Source organism: Scardinius erythrophthalmus (assembly GCF_964197995.2).
Source record: "Scardinius erythrophthalmus genome assembly, chromosome: 4".
Classification (NCBI taxonomy): Eukaryota; Metazoa; Chordata; class Actinopteri; order Cypriniformes; family Leuciscidae; genus Scardinius; species Scardinius erythrophthalmus.
This window is the reverse complement of record NC_138224.1, coordinates 7,009,541-7,026,932: the sequence shown is the minus strand read 5'-3', so window position 1 is coordinate 7,026,932 and position 17,392 is coordinate 7,009,541. Positions and strand designations below refer to the sequence as shown.

The 17,392-nt window shown below is 37.6% G+C and overlaps 2 protein-coding genes across 2 annotated transcripts; one reads left to right on the top strand and one right to left on the bottom strand.

Annotated features, from left to right (window-relative positions):
• Positions 1-501: 501 nt before the first annotated feature.
• LOC308690043 (uncharacterized protein) lies at positions 502-11,093 on the top strand. The gene is made up of 19 exons (XM_081364273.1): positions 502-919; positions 1,083-1,276; positions 1,384-1,482; positions 1,589-1,684; positions 1,786-1,896; positions 1,971-2,094; positions 2,499-2,918; positions 3,430-3,676; positions 4,655-4,833; positions 4,918-5,143; positions 5,596-5,738; positions 6,429-6,678; positions 6,837-6,955; positions 7,626-7,866; positions 7,962-8,068; positions 8,473-8,722; positions 8,886-8,995; positions 9,395-9,653; positions 9,753-11,093. The coding sequence occupies exons 1-19, from the start codon at positions 892-894 to the stop codon at positions 9,961-9,963; spliced, it is 3,414 nt and encodes a 1,137-aa protein (XP_081220399.1). The 5' UTR covers positions 502-891; the 3' UTR covers positions 9,964-11,093.
• Positions 11,094-11,177: 84 nt separating this feature from the next.
• On the bottom strand, positions 11,178-16,592 carry LOC308690045 (uncharacterized protein). Its single transcript, XM_081364278.1, has 7 exons — positions 16,354-16,592; positions 15,634-15,830; positions 15,432-15,521; positions 15,236-15,331; positions 15,033-15,143; positions 14,791-14,944; positions 11,178-13,986 (listed from the first exon to the last, which is right to left on the bottom strand). Exons 1-7 carry the CDS (start codon positions 16,385-16,387, stop codon positions 12,302-12,304), a joined length of 2,367 nt encoding a protein of 788 aa, XP_081220404.1. The 5' UTR covers positions 16,388-16,592; the 3' UTR covers positions 11,178-12,301.
• Between the last annotated feature and the right edge of the window lie 800 nt (positions 16,593-17,392).

Genomic DNA, 17,392 nt, shown 5'->3' with positions numbered 1-17,392 from the left:
AATGAAACTGATTCATATTATATATATATATATATTTATTATTATTATTATTTTTTTCATGCATAAATTGCCCATGTGTTAATATATAATGAGCAGTAGTTAAAAATGACATTAAAGTTATGTTTTCTTTTAAAACAAATAGGGATCTACATCTACAAATACAAAATCCAACATTTATATTGTTGTCCAATCTTAATAATAAGTGCCATATTGGTAGATAATAATTAAATTATATTTACTTGATACTTAAACAACAGAGAGATTTAAACAGCAGACTGCTGAATTATAAATTATATTACTCATGAACGTCAATTACGTAACGCGACGTTCGCCAATGGCAGGCGTTGACGTGTGGCTTATGAATATTAATAAGAACACGTGATCGAAACTCCAGGAAGGTTACCAAAGCAACGTTGGTATGATCAAATTAAGTATTCATGAGCTAAATCCATGGCCACATCCTTCATAATAAAAGCCCCTCAGTTTTTCCATTTTTAAAATATCAACATAAATCCAGAATGTTTCTGAAGTCCTTGTCCCAGACCAGTCTAGATGAAACCATATTAACAGTAAAAAGCATACAAAACAATCGCGAGTCGAAAGAATGGTTTGGAAGCTGGGTTTGTGAGATGGCCTGCGCAAAACTAGCATAATGTGGTTTTGCACCACCAGAGGGAGAACTCGAACTACACTGTAGACCAGACCAAAGCGGATTAGACCGGAATCTGTGTCGTTCAGTCCAGTGTTTTGAAACGAACGAAATGGTCAGGTGGAAAGCACATCGAAATTAAAAAGTATTCCGTTTTATAGCGCCTTTCTTCTAAATCATGTTACACTGCTTTTTAAAATATTAATTTCGAGATTGTTTAAAGTTGATTGAAGTTGTAAACAATGGAAGCTCTGTGGACAAAAATCGAAGGTGAGTAATTTCTTATCCTATGTCTTTTTGGAATAGATTATAATTATTTATTTTAAAATGGCAGTGCAATTATAAGATAGGCTAATTTAAATCCAGATTATAAAGTCAAAATGGGTTCCTAATGGTCTTGTTTTAATATTTCTATTTTATTTTATTTTATCAGACCCTCTTTCGTTGATTAGCTTCATGGTTCCACCCTTGAGGTTACTGTCTGCAGCCATGTGGCAGGTGACAGAACAGAGACAGGTGAAGCACTATAGGATGCTGGAGGAGTTTGTAATCATGGTGACAGAGACTGTGCCAGAGCTTCTAAATGACCATCAAAGAGCTCAGCTTATTCTTGGATTAAGAGCAAGGGTACGAAATGTCACAGTACACAAAAACAGATAACATTTAGGATCCACCATGTAAAAGATGAATGACACTTCAGTTGGTTCCTGTATTGTATCTGTTATTTTGCACAGCGTCTTCTGGAGCTATGTCGTGGTCAACATCAGGTCGACCTGGAAGAAATTCAGCTTCACATAGATCGAATCCGTGCTCCTTGTGTCAACAGTGATGAGGTCAGTGAGGTCAAATCATCCACATCTGGAGGTTGTTGACAACGCATGTTGTCTGCTTGAAACATCACGTTTCTGCTTAGATTAAAATTCAAGCATATTTCTGCAGGTTGTTGATGAAGACATGGAAGAATCTGAGGCTTGCTTCTTGGACCTCATTCGGACCCTTATCAGCAACCCCGAAGAGAGGGAGCATTTCTTCCAGGTTACAAACACATAAACATGGTCACACAACTCACTTGGTTTTTGCTGTTTTTCTTCCCGTGCCATGAAATAATTTTTTCCCCAACCCATTGCAATTAATAGAACATTTTCCCAGATGAATACGGACCCAAGTTTGACAAAACCCTACAGGAACTTATGGAAGACTTCCTCCTACAGCTGGACCGGATGATTTCAGTCCCAGACCTTTCACAGGTACATCAAGAAACATCAGTAAAAAACACTTACTGTGTTATTTCTCTTACCGTTGGTTTGATTTTGTTTCTCAGACGGTCTCTTGGCTCAGGGCCTGTCCGTCTCTTCTGGAGGAATGCCTTCATTCAGTTTTGGTCCCAAAGCAAATAAAGACCCTGCTTGAACGCCACAGAGCTAATGGAAATCTTCAGGACAATGGTAGAAGTTTTTACGTTAAACAATGTCATATCTATGTGAAAGATTTTATCAGATGCATTTGCATTATGCAAATACAAGAAACAACTTTGACGGTTTCAGTCAGTTGCATCTGTGTTTGCAGTTGTAAATCAAATGGCTTATGCCGTCAAAATGACAATAGAACAGTTTCACCAATGAAACCGGAATTACAAAGGGACAGTTTCATTAAGGTGACAGTAACTAAACTTTAAAAACTCAATAAAAAATGCAGCAAAGCACTTAATTTGAACATTTATGTATTCTGCCTCTACTTTCAATTAATTACTCTCCCCAGAAGCATTTTTGTTCAGCTTTCTTACTTATGTATCATGTCCATCCGACACATGGATTTTTAATTTGAGGTTTAATTTGTCTCTTTGTTGCAGCTCATAACAGCTTTACATTTTCATCTCAATCCCTCCCTCCGCTGGTTCGAGTCGTCATATCCAGCGATCACACAGAATCTGGCGACCCGTCTGAATCGGGAGCCGATTTAGATGGTCAAGACAAAGATGATTGCCACACTGATCTGGATATGCCCAGCTGCAAGTCTAAAAAGAGAAAATTCAAAATAGATACAGAGGAGAGAGAAGATGAAGAGGATGATGATGATGATCAAAACTGGCCAATCATGGGTGCCCTATCAATAGAAAAGAGGAACAGTTATGATGACAGCTCTATTGGTGAAGAGCTGAATCAGACACACACCAAAAGAAACTCGAAAAAATCCTCTAAAAGGAAAAGAGACGACAGTGGAGAAGTGTCCAGAGAGTTCACATTTATCAATCATTTGGGGGCATACACAGGTCAGTTCATTTTAAAGAGGACCTATTGTGCTTTTTTATGCTTTCAACTTTCTTTAGTGTGTAATGTTGCTGTTTGAGCATGAAAAATGTCTGCAACGTTACAAATTCACTCCAAAGGGAGGAGTTCTCTATATCAGTGCACACTGTTTCTGAAGTAAGCAGAGTGTTACTGACAGACTGGGAAAAGAGGAGCTGCAACAATGTCAAATATGTAAAAAATAGGGTGTTTTTTTTTAACATTCAAGCATGAAAACCTATTCTAGTACAGCCCAAAAAACAAAATCAAGACACAATCAAGTAAAAGGGCATAGTAGTTCCTCTTAAATCTAAGTTTTCATTTATTAGTGGTGCATGCTAAGGCTTCATGCAAAGTATTACACTTTAGCTTCTACCCACAACACCTTAGCATCATGAAGATGACTTTGGCTTGTGCAAGCACTGCTAAAAATCTAGTTTAATAATGATAATATTTACATGCTGATTTACATGCTTTTCTGCTTTATTTACCCAGAAGAGTCTTCGTACCAGACCTCTGATGCTTCAAAAGTTCCTTGGTCAGAGGAAGAAACGTTCTGCCTCATTGACATATGGGGGAAAGACAGCGTCCAGCGGAGTCTAAAAGACTGTGCCCGCAACCGACACATTTTTAACCTCATCTCTAAGAAGATGTTCGAGAGAGGGTTTACTAGAACAGCAGAGCAGTGTCACACCAGGATAAAGCGCTTAAAAATGAGCTTTCGACAATGCCATGAAAACATGTGAGTTAATTCAGAAAGTGTTATTTTAGGTTTGTTATAGTCTATTTATGTAACTAGCTTTTATTTGTATATTTTTATTTTTCATGTTAATTTTACTTACATTTTTAGGTTTTATGTATTTCTAGTAAATAATGTTAGTGCTTATACTGAAACTTTCAGTTTATTGTCATGGCAACATTTCAAATTTTCCTTTAGTTTAAGTTTTTTAACTAATTTTTATATTTTTCAATTAAAATAAATGTTTTTAATAGTTTTATTAAATGATAAAAACCCTGATTTGAAGTTAACATGAAATCAAAATAGACTCTGTTTACTACCTTAATGATTGTTTTTGGTTTTATTGTTATTATTGTGAATGTTATTTAATGTTGACTTTAAAGAAATATTTTAGGGCCATCCATTTTGCAACAAATAACTTTGTGTATAGTTAAATAAATAAAAAAATATATTTTTACAAGACATAGACATGACATTCACTACACTTTAAAAGTTTGGGGTCCGTCAGATTACAATTTTTTTTTTTTTAAAGAAGTTAAATCTTTTATCTTTCAGTAAAGAAACTTTTTATTCATCAAAGGATCCTGAAAAAATATATCACTGTTTCCATAAAAATATGAAGCCACAACTGTTTTTAACATTGATCATAAGAAATGTTTCTTAAGCAACAAATCAGCATATTAGAATGTTTTTCTGAAAGATCATGTGACACTGAAGATTGGAGTAATGTTGCTGAAAATTCAGCTTTGTATCACAGGAATAAATTACATTTTAAAATACATTCAAATAGAAAACATTTATTTTGAATTGTAATATATTTATTACAATTTTTACTGGGTTTTTTTAATCAAAAAAATGCAACCCTATTGACCCAAAACTTTTAAACAGTAGTGTATTTAAATCCTTGAAATGTAAGAAACCTTTAAAACTGAATTCTGATTTTTTTATTATATCTGAACTGAATCTGTGTTTGTTTGGCAGTGTGAGAGGAGAAAGACCGGAATGGAAGTTTTATAATGTTCTGGAGAAAATTCTCTGCCGTAAAGACTCTACAGAACAGGAAGAAAGTATTAATGATGTCACCATTCCAGAAGAATCCTCAGGACAGCAGGCAGAAGACGACACTGATTGGGATGTTCTTGGTCATGTCGGACTAGAGGGTACTCAAATGTTCTGCGCATAATATATGACCTATATTAGACTTGCTGTATTATTGACCAAAGTTTCACTTACACCCTCTCAAGGCACCAGGAATATCCCATGGACAGACCTGGAGACGCAAACCCTCATCAGGATCTGGGGAGAAGACAAAACCCAGCGGGAGCTGCGAGGGGTTCTCCAGAACGGACACATCTTTGCCATGATCTCCAAAAAGATGGCCGCTCACGGTTACGTCCGAACAGCAGAGCAATGTCAGAGTAGAGTGAAAAGACTGAAGCTGTGCTTCAAACAGTCTCACGAGAGTAAACAGTGAGTGCTTTAGCATCTTCGACATCATTGTTAAAGGGATAGTTCACCCCAAAATTAAAATTCTTTCATTAATTACTTACCCTCGTGTCGTTCCAAAGTCTATAAAAGCCTAAATTCAATCTGTTCATCATATGAATCGATCGAGTCTCATCAGAAAATTTGGACTAAACCGCTTAATTCATATGGATTAGTGTTATGATCTCTTTATAAGGATCAAAGTGTCAGTTGCGTAGCTATCAATGGAGGGACAGAAAGCTCTCAGATTTAATCAAAAATGGGTTTGGAATGACATGAGGGTGAGTAATTAATGACAGTAACCCTTTAACAAATTCCTGATAGAGGAAAAGCAAAACTCAGCTGAAAAGAGAATCTTGTGAATATAATTTAATTTACAGAGCGCTGTTGTATTATTTTAAATGACTGAAAGTGCTGTTCTTTAATTCTTTTTGCAGCACCGAGGGCAAAGAGCAAGTTGAATTTAAATTCTATAAACAGATGGAGAGAATTATGGCTAATGAAGAGTCATGCTCATCACAGATCAAAAAGGAGGAGTCTACGGACATCGAATACCAGGTGTACAAGTACCAGGAAATAGGTATCTGTTCGTTCCTGTTACTCTTCTGTAGACTATTGTTTTGTAATACACTGCTGTTTGTGTCCTGTTAATGTTTGAGGTCAGTAAGAATTTTTTTTAAAGAATTATTTATTTTTTCCAGCAAGGACACATTAAATCAAATGTGACAGTAAAGATATTTTTTTTATATTACAAATAAATGCTGTTCTTTTGATCTGTTCATCAAATAATACTGAATAAATGTATCACGACAACTATCCACAATAATATTGATCAGAACAACTGTTTTCAATTTTAATAATAATCATTAGAATAATTTCTGAAGGATCATTTGACACTGAAGATGGCAGAAATGGCTGCTGAAAATTCAGCTTTGCCATCACAGAAATAAATTACATTTTAAAATATATTCAAATAGAAAACAGTTCATTTAAATTGTAATAATATTTCATAATTGTACTGTATTTTTTATCAATTAAATGCAGGCTTGGTGAGCATTAGACACTTTTCCCATAAACATAAAAAAATTGTATGGACCCTAAAAGTTTGAATGGTACTAATGTTCAACACACAGAAGACATCCTGCTTGATTTGATGATCTAGCCATTTCAGTTTGCATGGATGGGGATTTATAAATTTTTAAGCTTGATATAATAGTCCAAAAATGTCTAATACATGTGTGTCATGTCCTCCTATGATCACCCAACACAGAAACCACAATGAACTGCATGGATGATAGAAAGAAGGTCGCCTGGTCCGATGCAGAGACGCTGATTCTCCTCCAGTTATGGGGAAATGAACAGGTCCAGCAGAACCTTCAGCGTTGCCCTCACAACGGCCCCATCTACACAGAGATCTCTGAGAAGCTGAACGCTCACGGATACCTGCGCTCCGCTGAGCAGTGCCATACCAGAATCAAACGACTCAAAATCAGCTACAGGCAGTGCAGGGACAGCATCAGGTCAGTGGCCAACCGTATTCAAGAGACATTTATGTTACAGCACCAAATAAGAGAGCAATCTTATTAGCACATTATTTGTGAATATGGCCTGAGCACTAAATATAATTTTTAATGGAATGTGCATTTAATTTTAGTGTGTGTTTTTTTTTTCTGTGCAGTTCACCTGAAGCTGAACGTGTAGAATTTAAGTTCTATGACCTGATGGAACACATTTTCCGAAAGAATGCTTCATCAAAAGTGTCAGGAGATAATGAACCCAACATTGACATGAAATCAGGTACTTTTATTAAAGGGGTCCTATAATGCTTTTTTACATGTTCAACTTTCTTTAGTGTGTAATGTTGCTGTTTGAGCATGGAAAAGGTCTGCAAAGTTACAAAGCGAATAATCACTCCAAAGGGAGTTCTTCTTTATATCAGTGCGCAATGTTTCTGAACTCCCTGAAACGCCTCGATTGTAGTCTTGAGTTTTCTTCCTGGAACAAACACGTCACAATATTCCTCATTTAAATAATTCCCGCCCAAGGCATACGCAGAAAAAAGGGGCTGGGCCTGGTTGAGTTAGTTAGTAATGAATTGAAACATTTCCCCAACACGCTCAAAGCGATTGACCAATCATAACACACTGGTCCAGCTGACCAATCAGATCACATTGCGATTTTCAGAAGGAGGGGCTTCATAGAGACAGGAACTAAACAGAGCGTTACTGGCAGACTGGGAGGAGAGGTGCTGCAACAATGTCAGATATGGGGAAAATAATAGGACCACCTGTAAACGTCTATGTGCCAGATATGAAATGTGTATTATTTTATTTCTTGATAAGTGAATTTGATATGTGTAATTTTATAACATAGTACATAGAATTAAGGGTTTATATTAAGGGTTTGTATAATACCTAATACACATTTCTAATAATCCAGTTGAAAATAACATGTTTCCTTCTGTCAGAAACCTGCAGCAGAGTGGACCAGACAGCATCCTGGTCAGACTCTGAAACTGTAGCTCTAATAGACATTTGGGCGGAAGATGAGGTGCAGGAAGCCCTGAGAGGATCCGTCCATAACGGTCACGTGTTTGCTGATATAGCAGAGAAACTGAACAGTCAGGGATTCTTCAAAACACCAGAGCAATGCAGATGGAAGATCAAGAACCTGACAAAGACTTTCCGACAGTGTCACGAAAGGAAAAAGTGAGTTTGGCTTTATTTTTGCTTGTTGACTTTGAAAATAAAGTGTTTTTTTTTATCTGAGGTTTAATAATGTCCTCCATATTGTTCTCATCTAGATGTGGCATAGAGAATATAGATTGTAAATACTATGATAAACTGGAGCAGGTTCTGGGTGATGAGGCCTTTTTCATGGATGTCTTTGATGAACATGATCAGGATGCAGGTTTGTGACTTTGAAGGTTGTGTTTGTTCGTTCACTCATTCACTCACGGTGGGTGAATCTCAAAAGTCAAATTTCATCCTCGCAAAAAATTATGAATTCTGTTTTAAATTTAGGAAAATCAACGTCTTTTTTTATTTTTTTTTACCTTGGATGTATTTAAACCAATTGTAGGAGACTCCAAAATAAAATAAGTAACCTTTAAAATAGCGCAATAAGTTATAATTTATTTCTACTTTTTCCCCCCTTCATTACAGGAATGGGAATTGTGCTTAACTATCTTGAAAATACTGTCACAATGAAAAATATTTAATAGGCTTAATTTTCTTTAAGCAAAATGTTATTTCTTATTTCTCTCTTTTGTCTCTCTTGTAACCTAAACTCTTCATCCACCTGTTCTTCCTCAGAATACCAGCAGGCAGCCATGGTAGCCGTATCTGAATCAGGCAGGAAGATGACCTGGTCCGACCGGGAGACGCAGGCCCTGCTGGATATCTGGGGTGATGACCGTGTGCAGCACAGCCTCATGTCCTGCCCGAAAAACAGGCACATATACAGATATATTTCAAAGAGAATGATGGCACTGGGTTTCAACAGAACGGGTGTCCAATGCCACTCGCGTGTAAAAAGACTCAAGTCTCAGTTTTACTACGATGGGTGAGTGAGTTGAAGTCTGTGATGACTAGTTCTTAAAGGTTATGTTCAGAATTCAATAGTTGTGTCTTGTTTACTGCACAGCATAAATGCATAGTGTGTGCTATTGTGAACATAGAGGTATACTATTTTCAATATTGTTTCTACTTTTTAATGTGTTTTTCAGCAGGGAGGAGTGTAAATTCTATGACCAACTGGAGCAGATTATTTTAAAGGACAGAACATCTGATGACCAGGACATCAGTGAGCTGGAATCCATAACTGATTCTGATTCAGGTATCAGTCGGAAAATTGGTCATGCAAATGATTTTTTCTTTTCTTATTTTAATCTAATAAATCTAAATATAGGCCACGTCTACATTAATCCAGAAACATTTGAAAACTTTTAGTTTCAAAATGCTTTGTGCGTACCTCCATTTTCACAGTCAACACAGAAAAGGTATTTTGAAATGTATCCAGTTTGGGGAGCATCTTTAAAATGCCGTGGCCGCGATCTCAGTGTGGATGGAAGGTACTAGATGCGTTTTCAAATGTATCCGGATTAATGTAGATGTAGCCATAGTCTCCCTTTCTAACTGGGATCTCTATGTAAGTTCTTCTTGATATCAAAAAGTTTGAATATAATTTGTGAAGATCTATAAATTGTAGACCTGTGAAATGTGTTTGCGTGTCCAGACTCTTTAGCTCTCTCCAAACCTCCGACTGTGGAAGGGCCGAAGCTGGCATGGGGTGACAGTGAGACACACACACTTATATCCATCTGGGGGAGCGACCCTATCCAGGAGAGGCTGAAAGGTTGCGTCAAACGCAAACCTGTTTTCCAGCAGATCGCACTGGTCATGGCCGAGAAGGGCTACAGCAGGACAGACGAACAGTGTCGCTCCAGGATTAAAAGACTGAAGGCCAGTTACCGCCAGTGTCTTGATAATTACAGGTAGATACAACAACTTTGACCTCAAAAATGGAATATTAAAATATACTACTTAAATGTAAGAATTACGTATAGATATTTTTTTCTTTTCTCAACCCATAGAAATGAAGGGGAGCAGGTGGAGTGGAAGTTCTTCAAGCAGCTAAATAAAATATTTGAGAAGTACCCTCTAGATGAGACTGAAACCACCACGGCTCAGGAGCCAGAGACAGTTGGGAGGAAAAACCCTAGCAGGTCTGCAAAAGCCCAGAGCTCAGGTGATTCTGAACTGCAAAAATGTCCTGATTTGATCCTAAAGGAACAGCAAAAATAATGTGCACACAATTTAGAGGCATCAAACTACAAATGGAGAATGAGGAGATGGTATTTTAACATTGAAAATGTACATACTTCACATTTATTATGTCAAGTGTATGCAAACATTTTTTTAACAGGAAATATACACTACCGTTCAAAAGTTTTGGGTCTGAATGATTCTTTTTGAAAACTGAATAGTCTTAGTCAAAAATGACAGTATAGACAATGATTTCTATTTTAAACAAATGCTATTCTTTTGAATTTTCTACTCATCAGAGAATCCTGGGAAAAAATGATCCCAGTTTCCACAAAAATAGCAGCACAACTGTTTTCAACATTGATAATAATCAGCATATTAGAATGATTTCTGGAGGATCATGTGACACTGAAGCTTTGTATCACAGGAATAAATTACATTGAATTTTTTTTTCTTCAAATAATAGAAAACAGGTATTTTACATTTTAATATTTCACAATATTACAGTTTTTAAAATATTTTTCATGAAATAAAATGCATCCTCATTTCAGACTTATTTAAAAACTTTGATCGGTAGTGCATGTTTGAGAAAAACACATTTTACTTGTTGGTGATAAACCTGACTATGCTACACTTGTGCCCCTGAATTACCTCTGGAGGGAGAGCAAGACTCAAATTCTCCTGTACATCTAAGCTTAGGAATATAAATCAGATCTGACAGAGGTATTTTCTGTCGTGTGGACTTTGGAGGATGGATTAAGGACACACACAAACCTTTAATCGTCTGAAATCTAAGCAAGAACTTCCACTATCGAGCAACAGAAATACAGGACCTTATATGTTCAGGTTCTCTCTGAACTCTGCATTCATATGCATGTACATCTGAAAGACATTTGCCTAATGGTGCTGTTGTCATGTGGTCTCAGTTGATCACACGTTTTCACAGGGTAAAATCTAACACTGAAATATAATTAGTCTCAGCTGCTTGGCAGCTTCAATAGTGTGGGACTGGGATGGCAGTCTTGGATTTGCATAGCAAGATGTGAACGCCATCCTGAAGCCACGGGTCTATTACTGAACAATTAATGGTAAGTAGTAACAGGAATTAGAAAAACCAAGTCTGAATTTGTAACAAATAGCCCTTGTCTTAAGTATTTTAGAACATAATGAAATAACTGGATGGAATTCTTCCTGGTGCAGACTGATTTCTCATCTGAATGCATAATCTATCCAAAAAAGAAACTTCCAGAAAATGGATTTGTATTGTATATTTGTATCATAAAAAGAAACAAATTTGTGCTACATGAAAAAAGAACACTGAAAAGAATTTCCATTTTGTACAAAAGCATCTGCTTTTAAATTATATTTGCTAGATTTAACAAATTTTAATATATATATATTATACAAATGTAAGTTACTGTTACACAGGATGATGCCAAAGGTCATTGCCTAAATCTCAATCTCCATTAAAGTGTGTACCAAATGTGTAGCCAAATTAAAGGGTTAAATAAAAATTCTGTGATAATTTACTCACCCTCATGTCGTTCCAAACCTGTAAGATTTTCATTCATCTTCAAAACACAAATGAAGATATTTTATTCAAAGGAGAGATTTCTGTCCTTCCGTTGACAGCTACGCAACTACCACTTTGACGTTTCAAAAAGTTCAAAAGTAAATAAAAGCCTAAATTAAATCTGTTCATCATATAAAGCAATCGACTAATACGATGGATTCATATGGATTTGTTTTACGATCACTTATTGTAGCGTTAAAGTTGTAGTTACACGGAATGTCAACGGAGGGACAGAAATATCTGATTTAATTAAAATATCTTCATTTGTCTTTTGAACGACAAGTAATTTATGAGAATTTTTTCTTTTTTGTTGAACTAACCTTTAAGATCAGAGTCAGTAAAGGAAGTTTGTGAACAAATACACATTGCATTGCTCAGTGATGGTGAAAGAGTGGACAGTGTTATTGTTACAGCTCTTCCAGACAATATTCTGGAGTGAGTTTATCCAATTTGCTTCTGAATTATCCAAGGTGGACAACCATTTAGAATTGTTTTTTTTTTTTTTTTTTTTTTTTTTGTGAGTGTTTTAAATCCCACATTGATTCTGTTCTTAGGCGTTTTACTGTGCAATAAACAGATTATTTATTTGTTTGTTTGTTTGTTGAAATGACTTGACCAGCATGATTCAGACATCACAATGGCAATGATGCTAACTATGTAAAGTACGAATTTATAAAGTATTTCCATGTGCAGTTTCAAATATGGGTTGCATAAACAAGCATGGTTTGGAAAACAAAACATTACCTTTTTAAAGTAATGATCAGCTCATGAAATTAACTAGTCATTTTAAATATGCATGTTCAGTCAAGGGCTTTTGGATTCTAGTTTTACACGGCCACGGGTTTGGTCGTAGTTTCTTCTGCGATTACCTCGCTCACTCAGGTGAATTCTCTCATGCTTCTTCAGAGGCCCAGCGAACTTAAAGCTCCTCCCGCAATGAGAGCACTGCCACGGCCGCTCGCCTGTGTGGCTGAGCATGTGGTTCTTCAGGTGAGACGAGTGCTTGTAAGTCTTTCCACATCTTTCACAGGTGAACGGCCGCTCGCCCGTGTGCACACGTTCATGTCTCTTCATGTTCCCGATCTGAGAGAAGGCTTTTCCACAAATCTTGCAGCGGAACGGGCGTTCTCCGGTGTGTATGCGCAGGTGGCACCTTAGCATCTCAGGTCCAGCAAACGTCTTGTGACAAAGGGTGCACGGGATCTTGAGCCGGGGTCTCTCATGGTTGCGCTGGTGCTTCTTCAAGTCGAACATGTAGACGAAGGACTTGCCGCAGATTGAACACAAGTACTGGCGCTCTCCTGCATGATAACCTTTGTGTCTTCGGAGGAGGCTGGCATAGATGAAACTCTTCCCACACTGGTTACACTGGTATGAGCGCTCCATGGAATGGTAACGGACGTGGATGGACAGTTTAAATGCCGTCGGGAAGCTCTTTTCGCAGTGAGGACACTGGTGCAGGTTCTCTGAGGTGTGGCATTCGCGGTGAATCTTCAAGTATGAGCCCTGGGAGAAGCTCTTTCCACAGATGGTACACTTGTATGGTTTTTCACCAGTGTGCACACGGATGTGCTTGATGAGGTCCGCTTTTTTGCGGAAGGTCTTGACGCACTGCGAGCATTTGAAAGGTCTGGCAAGCGAGTGTGTTTTGATGTGATTGGTCAGGAAGCTGAGACACCTGAAACTTTTGCCACAGTCTGAACACTGGAACGGCCGCTCGCCAGTGTGTGTGCGCATGTGATTCCTCAGCAAGCACTCGAAACGGAACTCTTTGTGACACTCGGGACACGTGTGTCTTTTCTCTTCCTGCATTGTCTGGGACTCTGAAGGAGCGGCAGCTGTCTTTTTGGAAAGAGCGGCTCGAGGTGGACTGCTCTTTCTGTGAATGATGGACTTTACAGATGGTGGCCTTTCTATGACAGGAACGTAGATCGTCTCCTCCCTCACAATCTCAACAGGAGTTGGAGGCAAAACTGGTAGTGAGACGCCCTTTCCAGTTAATTCTGAGATCCACTGCTCTAAGCTGACTTGCCTCACACCAGACGTTTCCACCATCTCGGATTGTTCTAGGAACTGCAGTTGAGTCGTCTCCTCTCCCTCGTTCTCAAACTCTGACACCACCACGGCAGAGCCATCTGCGGTGAGGTAGATCTGCTGGACTTCACAGATGCCTGAGTCTTTCTCTTCACAAAGTGCCTCTTCTTGCTGTAAACCATCCTCTACTTCTTCAGCGTCAGCTATCGCTGTGAACTCCTCGCTGTCAGCTAAAGGCTCAGCCTCTTCTGTGTAACTCTGAGACGGGCTCATTATGGCAATGGCCGCGTGATCAGATTCTGATTGGTTCTCTGTGCCTTCTGATTCAACGATAATTGTCTCTTGAGCAATGGAAGTGGGGGGTTCCTCGTCTTCAATGGTAAAGGCAGGCGAGACTGTGTCTTGTACGATTGGATGAGGCAAACAAACTACTTCAGCTGTAGAAGGGATAGACACTGTACAGACCAAAAGAAAAAAACACCTTGTTAAAGCATCATTTGAATATTTTCTAATAATACAGTTTAAGCTAATACAACTTTATTGTGTTTGTGGATATATCTCACAAAAACATGTTCAGGACACAATCTAAGTTAAAGGTGCAGTAAGCAATGTCTGAGAAATGCTGTTGAAAGTGGATCGGATCGAGCACCACAACACACTAGCCAATCAGCAGTAGGGGGCGAATACACTCACGATGGGGGAGGAGAGAGAGAGCAAGAGGGAGATTTGAAGAAAGACTGTAGAAAAAGAGATGGCTGAGAGACATAAAATAGAAAAGTTCAGAGGAATATCACTGGAAAAAGACAGGTTATGCTTTAAGCCGATATCATATTAGAAAAGCTTTTCAGAGCTGGAGAGAACTGAGCGGGAAGAACTGAAACAGACGCCAAGGTTGCATTGTTTCTACTCCGTTTGTGAGTAACATTGATTTTGCTATGTTTTACAGAACTAAGATATGCTGTTGTTGTAATGTTGGCTATAGTAAAAGGACAGTTTAGAGTGTCATTGAAGCATTATTTTGCATCGCTTCAGCTATGATAAAGAGACATCCACTCTTACATTGCGTGTTCGTGCATTTTGGGGACGGAGCAATGAAGGGAGGGGTATGTTTGTTTTGGTTGATTGCAAATATCAACAGTGTTTCTCAGAAATCGCTTACTGCACCTTTAAAATAATAAAGTTTTATATGAATTAAATATTAAATTCAGTTATTCAATACATGCCAACAAATGTGGTACAGTAGCAACAGTAAAGCTCACTTTCAGTGATAACTCCCGGAGAGAGCTCATTGGTTTTTGCATGCAATCTTCTGGTTTTGAAGTGCTGGAGCACATCCTTAATCTCCACTGGATCTGAGAGTGGCTGCACAATCTCCTCCATCATCGAGAGGCCACCACAAAGCCGTGAGGCTGTCTGAGAAAGTCATCAGATTTCAGATCAGAGTTACCTTGAATTTAACATAATGTATAATGCATTATGCAATCTTTGAATGAGGACACACCTCTTTAAGGTTGGGTACTGGCAGCAGATCTTCCACTCGAGACAGGAACTCCCATGCAAGGCTCTGTAATACGGCATCATATCCTGAACCATATTCTACAGGGAAGACATGCTGAAGACAGAAACAGAGGTGAAACATGGAAAACCCATTTTCATGCATGATTAATACATTCTTTTCACAGAAAGATGAAGGAAAAGACTAACCTGGATGAAATTCTCTTTCTTTTCTGTGTCCTCTAAAATGCCGTGGACCATTCTAATGAATTTGTTATTGATGATTTGACTTTCCACATCTTTCCACTGCAACAAATTGAAAGCAAAGAAACAAGACACTGATTTATTTTTTGCAACAACTTGGTTAGTGCAATTACAAAAAAAAAACACAAAAAAAAACTATTACCTTATGTGTGAGATTTCGAAGAGAATCGAGATGTGCCTGAATGACCCACAGATCTGGCATTTTATCTTTCAGGCAAAGCTCCAAGATCACCTAAAAGAAATAAATCCCACGTTACATGTGCTGTGTGTGTATATATGAGTGTGTATCTATATATATATATATATATATATATATATATGGATTTTGCTCAAATAAGATTTACCTTTTTACGCAAGTGAAAGATAAGTTTATTAACTAGACTTCGACTCATGATGTCTGGAACGGTCTCTGTTACCAGCATCACAAATTGCTCCAGCTTCCCGTACTGTGTCACATTACGACGTTGAACCACCTGCCATAGAAACGCCGACATCAGCCGAAGAGGCGGCACAACCAGACGCAGGGCAGAGAGAGGGAGAGCTTGAGGGAAAAAACAAGGGAAATAAATATGGTGCAGATAAATGTAAAGTGAGTTATATTATCAGTAGATAATATAAAGAGGTCTTAATATTTCAGAAAAAAGTTGTTGTGATGCACTAAATTGAAATTCGAATGTGTAAGTTGTATGTTTCAAAGAATTATTGTTCTTAGGAAGAAGTTAACTTTAAACTTTACATGCACGCTGAAAACTATAACGTTATATATATAAGAATTAAACTTGACCAAAACAACTTAAATCTTATTTTAACGACTAACGTTACATACAACTTGTAATTAATAATATAAATAGAACTATAATAAGAAAATATATTTTAACTCTATAAATACAGTTTCAATAATAGCAAATGACATAACAAATAAGAACTTTCATTTACCAGGCCCTTTTTAAAAAATATAAACAAGTGTGTTTTGAGTTGTGTTGTGCGAGTGAGTAACTTTAATAGGATTGGTTGTGCTAGCTTCACTCTCTTAGCATTTAACTCACAAGCTAAAAAATACTCACCCGCCTCGCGACTCTCTACGTTAAGGATTTCCATTATTCAAAGTTAGAATAAATCTATATTTGTATTTTAGTCAACTCTCAACGCCTTATGTCACTGACTGAAACCATAATAGCGGTTAAATCCAACGGCGAACGATTGTCGTGAAGTTGACCGAAGCAACGAACAACAACGCGCGAGCGGGATACCGGAAGTAGCCGGAAGTCCGTCTTTATTCCGCGTGTTTTTTTTTTGTGTGTGTGTTTGGACGTGCACGACACCGCATCAGGTCTGGCGGATACAGTGTCCTACGTTGCCACCTAAAATAAAATGTGTACATTTATATATTTGCAAGTGATTAAAGGATACAAGGCATTATAGATGTTCCGTAAAGCCCAGGTTTGTCCAACAATGAATGAACTCAAGTGTAAGTACCATCAAACAGTGTAACAGCAAATGTACAAAAAAATTAAGACAAAAGGACATTGAGTGCATAGTTCAGATTTACTGAAAAAATAACTTGATAGCATTTCAAAGGAGTTGTAAGATACAGTACCTACAGTTATAATAAAACATTCATTAGAATTGATAAAGAGTCTCCAATCAACCACAATCTTGCATTTCTTCTCTCACATTTTCTGTTCCCTCACTTTTCTGAGAGCCCGTCATTGCCTTTCACTGACAGAAGTCTTTTCTGAGAAGCACCTCCATTCATAAACACATTAATTTGAGGAATAAACATAAATTCCTCCTATGGACTGATGTTATGGCGGAGAAGGCTGGTGCACTAGAAAAGGGGAGTCACGTTTCCTAAGCTTTTTCAAACATCTGTTCAGCGAGATACTGCTCTATTAATATATTTTATAAATATGAATCATCACCATTAAGGGGGGGATACTGAGTGTTTCCTCTGTGTGAATCTTTATGTGTGCATGCAAAAGGTCAAAGTCTGGCTGGTGTGTGACAAAGTGTGAAGGATAAACAAAAATATCAACTGTTGATTCATTTTAAAATCTTTTTGTTTACATAATCAGTCCAAGCTATTATTGAACAGTTAATTTG